This window comes from Lotus japonicus, chromosome 1 (assembly GCF_012489685.1).
Source record: "Lotus japonicus ecotype B-129 chromosome 1, LjGifu_v1.2".
Lineage (NCBI taxonomy): Eukaryota > Viridiplantae > Streptophyta > Magnoliopsida > Fabales > Fabaceae > Lotus > Lotus japonicus.
In genome coordinates this window covers 9,515,389-9,523,128 of record NC_080041.1, presented here as the reverse complement: position 1 = coordinate 9,523,128, position 7,740 = coordinate 9,515,389, and the positions used below count along the sequence as shown (strand labels likewise).

At 34.4% G+C, this 7,740-nt stretch overlaps 1 protein-coding gene across 2 annotated transcripts; it reads left to right on the top strand.

Moving 5' to 3' along the window:
- The first annotated feature begins 3,962 nt into the window (after window positions 1-3,962).
- On the top strand, window positions 3,963-7,413 carry LOC130733516 (protein IQ-DOMAIN 33). 2 transcript variants are annotated; one of them, XM_057585735.1, is made up of 7 exons: window positions 3,963-4,209; window positions 4,639-4,917; window positions 5,187-5,396; window positions 5,843-5,956; window positions 6,121-6,504; window positions 6,968-7,028; window positions 7,124-7,413. In XM_057585735.1, exons 1-7 carry the CDS (start codon window positions 4,138-4,140, stop codon window positions 7,186-7,188), a joined length of 1,185 nt encoding a protein of 394 aa, XP_057441718.1. In that variant the 5' UTR covers window positions 3,963-4,137; the 3' UTR covers window positions 7,189-7,413. The 2 variants fall into 2 exon arrangements, with proteins under 2 accessions (XP_057441718.1, XP_057441717.1); XM_057585734.1 differs by having other exon boundaries at window positions 3,981-4,209; window positions 4,642-4,917; window positions 6,968-7,413.
- Window positions 7,414-7,740: the final 327 nt, after the last annotated feature.

Here is a 7,740-nt window from a genome sequence, read left to right as displayed (position 1 = left end):
CGTTGAGAGGACTTCTGCACACAAAATGAAGAGATAAGGAGAGAGGGGGTCTCCTTGTCGGAGCCCCCTTTCCGGTTTGAAACGTCTACACGGTTGCCCGTTGAGAAGAACCTGAAATGAAACCAGAGGAAACACAAATCATGATAAGAGAGGTCCACTTTTCAGTGAAACCCATAGACTCCAATGTGCTCTTCAAGAACGGCCATTCAACCCGGTCATAAGCCTTGGACATGCGCAATTGAGTGGTGAATGGATTATTTTTCTCATACAAATACAAACCTATACTTTCTTATGCTAGCTACGCATCCTTACTTGAAATGGCTCATAACAGCCTCATGCTACAAAGTCCACGCTCTTTTGTGTGCTGCACATGCTGACATTTTAATTAATTTCGCAAGTATACATCAATGTGAGTTCCAAGTTCCAAACCATTGGTTTGAAGATAGAATGACACATCAAATTTCATCCCAAATGCGTTGCCCACATGCATACTTTAAGAAACAATCATTCCATCACGGATCATAATTAATTAGAACAATAATTAAGGATAAGAATGAATTAGTCATTTAGTATACAAAACAATTGTACTTGCCTTTAACTCTTATCGCTGATCTAAATGCTGAAGTAACGGGAGATCTTATGATCCGTTGTGAGTCTCTTTTATTAGTGAATTTATAAATTGAGTTGGATTTCCCCTTTATGTTGAAGCTCCCATTTTTTAAATAAAAAAAAAATTGTAGAACGGAGAAAAAACATTTACAAACCATGGGATAGAATACCAGTAACATCTTGAACTCAGTTTGATATTTTTATTAATGAATTACCTATACGTATTGCAGTTGGAAGTTCAATTATTATATATCACCTCTCCCTTTAATGAGGCATATTTTTTTTAATGAGGCATGTTTCTTTAATTTGTTATCAAGGAGGTGGTGGGTGGTGGGCTTTTACTAATAGGAGGATCAATGATGTTGTTATGTAAAGTTACTACTTTTAATTATTTTTTCTTCCTCTTCTCCTATTTGTATTGGGTTAAAGTACCTCTTGTGTTTCGCTTCAATATAATTCATAAGAGCATTGCTATAGAGCACCAAGGAATTGGCACACCCAGAGCACGACAAGTTGTTTCATGTTTTATGGAAAACAACTCAAATTGTTAATAAATAAAAAGACAAAAAATAAATTGGTAAGATGCACTTGTCGTGCGTCTCGTGCATGGAAGTTCTCGTGCCTCATATTATTATTCAATTCATAATTACTTATAAAAAAAAAAAAAAACATGTCTCTTCACCACCACCACCCGTAGCACCAAAAAAAAGTCATGTAAATGTATTTTTAGTACAAGAAAATGGTCTCATGTGAATGCATATGGCAAATATTTAGTTATAATATGAATCTTTTGATTCTTTTCTATTATCAAATAAAGATATGGCATGCGTTCATACATCTATATATTGAATATGGTTAGTAGATCCTAATCCTAGTTAGTCACAGGTTTATACTTTTACTGCAATTCCCTCCTAACTTGGTGATTAATTGATTTTAATCCCATACGTCAATTTTCATAGTTTTAGTTCCTAACTTCAATGATTTCACGATTTTAGTACATTCACTTATCTTTTCACAATTTTCACAATTTTGATTCAACAAATTTAGTGATGCCATAGTGTTGTCCCTAAAGATAGTCCTAGCATTTCTATTTTTTTTTTCCTTTTCATTTGCATTCATTCCATTTGATCAATTCACTCTACCATAGCATTCAGGAGTTCTTAACTCATTTTTAGGCTCTCCATCAACTTCATCTATGTTTGGATACTCTATACTACATTAGCGCTAATATAGTTAGCATTTATTTTGAGACAAAAAGTTAATGAAACATATTTTTTAGGCTTAATACATCAGAAGGCCCCTGTAATTGTAAAGGGAATCAGTTCCAGGGCCTGAAAATTTTTCGCATCAAATTGGGTCCCTAAGAATTTTTTTTTAATTCAATTAAGGCCAAATCTCAATTTTATCCCAGTCATCAATTCCATGTGGCTTTTATAATTATTTTTAATTCCAACTCAATAATTTAATCAGAATAAAAATTTAAAAACTTAATAAATTAGGGTTACTTATCTAATCCATAAATTAAACCCTTCACCCAAAAACAACAAACTCAACCCAGAAATTATCAACAACAAACCCAACCAGTATCAAACTGAGGATGAATTCAGAATTTTAGGAGAGGAAGAAGAATTCAAATTATCAAACTCTAAACAAGCAACAACAACACTTATCAAACACAAGATGACAAAGTTCGATCTTGTCCAGATCCACCAAGTTCGATCTCAGATTCAACCCTAAAATTGATAAACTTGATCCACTTGGTAAATTGCTTCCAAACCCCATAACCACCATGTGCCACAACTCTGTTTCTTCCAATTTCAACTCCACCGGCATCTATCATCAAAATTTCCATTACCCCCAAACAGAACCTATATCTAAACCACCACAGCACATTCAAACCCAGTAGAATCAAATCAAAACAAAAAAAGAATTGAACCCACAACCAGAACTTGCAGAGAGGAAGAAGGGAGAGCAGAGTAGAGCATGAGAGGAAGAAGGAAGAACCACCACATAAGGGATAAGGGGTTCGCAGAGAGAGATATGGAGGTGTGGGTTTTGATGGGGTAACCCAGAACCGAAAATCCCAAAATCCCAAAATCCCCACCCCACCCCCAAAACCAAATATCCCAAAATCCAACAAAGGGGAAGAAGAAATGGAGAACGAAAAATCAGATCTGTACAGGAAAAGTGAAAAGATTCAAGCTTTAAGGAGAATGGTGAGTGGGGGTGAAGAGAAAACCCAGCAAACCGGAAATGAAGATGCACCCAAGTCAAGATCTGGAGTCGGCCTCCCTCTCTCATTCCCATTCTGGATCCCTCCGTAACCAATTTGGCCACTGAAACCATCGGAAAGAAGAGAGCGAGTTACAACAGGAGGAAAGAGTAGTGGGTTGTTGAAGATGAGAGTGGGAATGAAGAAGGTGTTGAGGAAGGTGGTTGGGAGGTTGGGGATGAATTCATAATTTTAGGGTTTTTAATTTTGTGTTGTGTTTAATTAGATCAGATTAGTAAATTAGTAAATTTTTAAAAAATAAGTTTTCTGGTTAAATAATAGAGTTGGAATTAAAAATATTTTTTAATTATTTTTTAAATTAAAAAATAATAATAAAAGCCACGTGGAAATGATGACTGGGATAAAATTGAGAGCTGGCACACTTTGGCCTTAATTGAATTAAAAAAAAATTTATAGGGACCCAATTTGATGCAAAAATTTTCTAGGCCCTAGATTTGATTCCCTTTACAATTACAGGGGCCTTCTGATGTATTAAGCCTATTTTTTATTATAGATTAAAATGAAAATTTACTCGCATTGCATATTATTGATAACGAAACGCACAGAATCCCCAAAACACTTGACTAGTGAAGAAGAATCCTTGCAAACAAAACTCACACACCTCCAAAAAAAACATTTTGAAAATTGATAGTGAAGAAGAATCCTTGCAAAATTTTCATGGCTTCCTAACCTGTCCCCAAAGCTACATGCATCAAACTAAAGTAACATTAAAAAAAGCCAGTTTTCAAGGACAAAAGAAGCAGTAATCAGAAAGAAATTGACATAACTCAAGTAACAAGCAAGCTTTATGAAAGCCTATATATCCACTCCTCTTTTAAGCCATGTGCCAAAAGTATATGCAACATGCACTCAAAACCATTGCCTTTTATATCTTTCTTTAACTTTTCAACTTCTAGTGTTTTCTGATTTAGAGGTACCATTTTCCAGCTATACATATGCAATCCCCAGAAGACAGATCATTATCAAACTTATATTTCTAGCTAACGTTTGATTTCTTTCTATAAATAAAGTTAGCAGTTTCGTGTAAATATCAAAAACAACTTTATTTAATGTCTAATGTTGTGGGGGCAAGTAAGAATGTCACTTGACTTTATTACTTTATCCAAGTTCTAATAATGTAGCCTTCCTCCACCATATGCACATGTGCATTGGCATATTAATTATATAGTTACGTTGGGGACAATGCCTTTGGGAATTTGCAAAAGTTTTTCTCTTCTGAAATTGGTAACCTAGAGATGGGTTTCACTAGGGTGCTGGTTAGAAGTGTCTTCTCCAAAAACCGTGCTCTTGGGTCTCATGAAAGCAAAGTGAGTCTCTCAAGATTTGTATCTCTATCTTCTCTCTTACTTTGTTCTCTTTATATTGTTGTTGCTTAGCATGTTTGAATAAGTTTCTATTTTTTTCGAATCAGTTTTGAAACTCAAAAACTGCTTACAAAAGTTTCTCCCGAGTATTGATTGTTGTTTTAGAATTAATTGTGGTAGGATGCACCTTATCTACCACAGTTAGCATAAAACAGTTACTAGCATGTTTGGATTGGTTTCGTTTTTCTCATGATCAATTCTGAAATTCAGAAGCTACTCACAGTTTCTCATAATTGATTCTGACTTTAAAACCAATTGTAGAATGCTTTCCAAAACATGCACATTTTCTTGTTCCAACGCATCTCTCATTCATTGCTATTATAATTGAGTACTCCATGATGAATAAACCAGATTTGAATTGTCCTCTGCTAGCAGGTGAGGCGAAATTCTGCTGAAAATAGAAGATGGGTATCTGTTAGATCATATTTGTGTGGCGATGAATTCAATTCAGTTCTTGCAGTGGAAGATTCAGCTTCAGTTAATAGCTCTGAGATTACTATTACACAAGGGGACTTGAGTTCTGATAAAGGAGACACTGGGAGTGAAGAAACTGTAGAGAATGTAACACAGAAATTGGAAAATTCAAACTCCAAATCATTGAATGAGGAAGAAGCAGCTTTCATTATTCAGTCAGCATATAGAGAATTCCTGGTTAGCTCACCAAACTTTGATTAGATCAATTTGCTTATTCACATCAAAAGATATATCCCCTAAGTAATAATAATTCTATGAAAGCAAAAGAAATAATTGGCTAGGTGTTACAGAATATGTATTTGTTTAGTTTCATGTTGCTGATCCACAAAAACACTTCATAACTTCTTTAATGCTACATTTAATATCTGTGTGATTCATATTATGTTTGACCCTTGCATAAGGAATATTTGTTGCTCATTAACTCACTAGTATCCTGCACATTTCAGTTGAGGCGTAAAAATGAAGAAACCATCAGATCGAAAACTGGTGAAGAGGAGCTCAATTTAGCAACAAAAAGTCCAGACAGAAATTCCATGGCAACATCAATAGAAGTCCAAACTGGGAACTCCATTGAAGTTTTCTCAGTGGAAGGAGAAAAAATGAGCATTTACCATAGTATTCAGCGCAGGACCAGCACTAAAGTAATAAAGCAAAAGGTATAACGGAGGATATTATTACTTTGTGAACTAGCTCATCATGATGGTTAAAAAAGTAAAATAAAAAATAGAACTTGAAATAGGCTCAAGTGGATTTAGAGACAGTTACCAATTAAGGCATGTTCCTAGCCTATTTTAAACATCAATGATTAATATTTTATTAAAAGTTGAAAGAAGAGGGATTAAAAATATGTAACACATGAAAACCACCTAATAAAGTGTGTTTTGGAAGAAGAATATGAAACAGTGACAGTGTATTACTACCATTTCTCACTTTTAATATAAACATCACATGTGTTCAAGTAAAGAGGGTACATTTTACACATAGCACATTGTAGAAGTATTTCTAAGAGTCTGAAAACTTTAACTTAGGAAAACCAAAATTAGCTACAGTTCACCATCAATAAAAATTCTCTTAAGCTGCATAATAACAAAGACCATTTCAGGAAGATTGGGATGACAGCACAGTGAGTAGCTATGTCTCAAAAAAGAGGATGCAGAGCAGAATGGAGGCATCAACCAGGAGGGAAAGAGCACTGGCTTATGCTTTCTCACAACAGGTAAACATTAAAAACTACGGCAAATTGTGCTGACTCTCTCCCTGAGGTTTATGCGATAATGATAAACCTCAGGGGAGATCAGTGCAATTTTCTCTATAAACTATTACATGTAATGTAAGGAAAGGATAGAGGCGGAAACAGAACACTAATCCAAGTTGCTGCAGCTGAGAATCTGTTCAAAGAGAAAACCAACAAAACATAACGACATGGAACCAAACATGAGCTGGAGTTGGCTTGAACGGTGGATGGCAACCCGGGTTCCGGAAACCTCATCAGTTGAAAGCCATGCTGTTCAGGAGTATGATCCTTTTCAAAGCAATGACAAATTCACAATCAAAGCAAGATTTTTAGATGTTGCTGGAGAAGAAAAGGAGAGTTGTGGATCAAATGAAGTGCCCTTTCATTTTGATAGCTATTCAATAAAATCACAAGAAGAAAAAGTTAGCTTCAAACCAACAACAACAAAGAGTACTAATTTTAAAGCTAGGAGAACTGTCTCAAGGCGGAAAACAGTACCAAGTTATCAATTCCATGAAGAGCAACAAAAGGTCAGCTTCTCTTCATCAGTTTACTTACCAGTCAAGTCAAGAATAATAAATACAGTGTTGTTAGAAATATAATGTAAAATCATTGTTGTGTCTTCACCCTTTAGTTTAACATTTTAGGACATGGTAAGAGTTTGACATATTAGATTCATTATATATGTTTTTCCTCATTGATATTTAAAATAGTCATAATCATGAAAGTTATCACCAAGTTAACAATCTAGTCTGGTAGTAAGCAAATTAATCCGTGTATGACACAAATTCAAATCTCGAGAAAGTCATCTGTTTAAAAGGCTTGCCACAGTTTCCCAAAAGCAATTAGTCTTACGATCTAAAAGGGGGTGTGGACACCCAGGGCAAAGATGAAAAAATCATGAAAGCTATCATTAGAATCCATGAGTGAGTATATTTCTTCAGATATCCATTACTACTAACTTCTCTAAACATAATTTTTATTCTCTCGCAGGTCAGCAAGAAAGATGGTTCAGGCAATGCAAGCAAGGATATTAAGGAAAAAGAAAAAGGAAGTAGGAAGCAAGACAGAAATTACATTCAGCTCCCACAAAGCTTTGAATGAGTGACTTCTTACATTAATCTGCCAAATAAATTCAGCTGTGTCTAGTATTGAGTATGAAGCAAGAGAAGACAGAAATGACATTTAGCCTCCTCAAAGCTTCTAATGAATGACTTACTACATTAATCTGCCAAATAAGCTCAACTCATGTGTCTAGTAGACTAGTATTGATGAGATGTAATGGTTGGATTTTCTTGTACAGTCTTGACTCCCACCATCCTGTGTTGTGTGTACCATTTCTCTTCACTACATGTGTTAAAACCAGAACTCTGTTTCTTAAATAAATGGTAGAAGGTTAAATTTTCAACAGCTGTGAATGGATAAAAGTTATTGATCAACATCCACCGCTTAATGCGTTGTTTATGAGGTGAAAGATGAGTCTGACGATTATACATGTGAGAACAATGATATACAATTATAGTGTATAAATCTTATAGTGTACATTTGATATTATAATGTGCCTCATTTAAAAAATATATATTATAGTGTCTAAATCTTAAAAATGTATAATAAATAATAAATACAATAATGTATAACTTTATTTTATATAATCAATTTAAGTCAATGTTTTTTTAAATATATGATAATATTTGTTCATTTTAATGCATATTTATTCACATAACTACTTGAAACCCTTTTTATACAAATATGCACTTGTCGTGCAA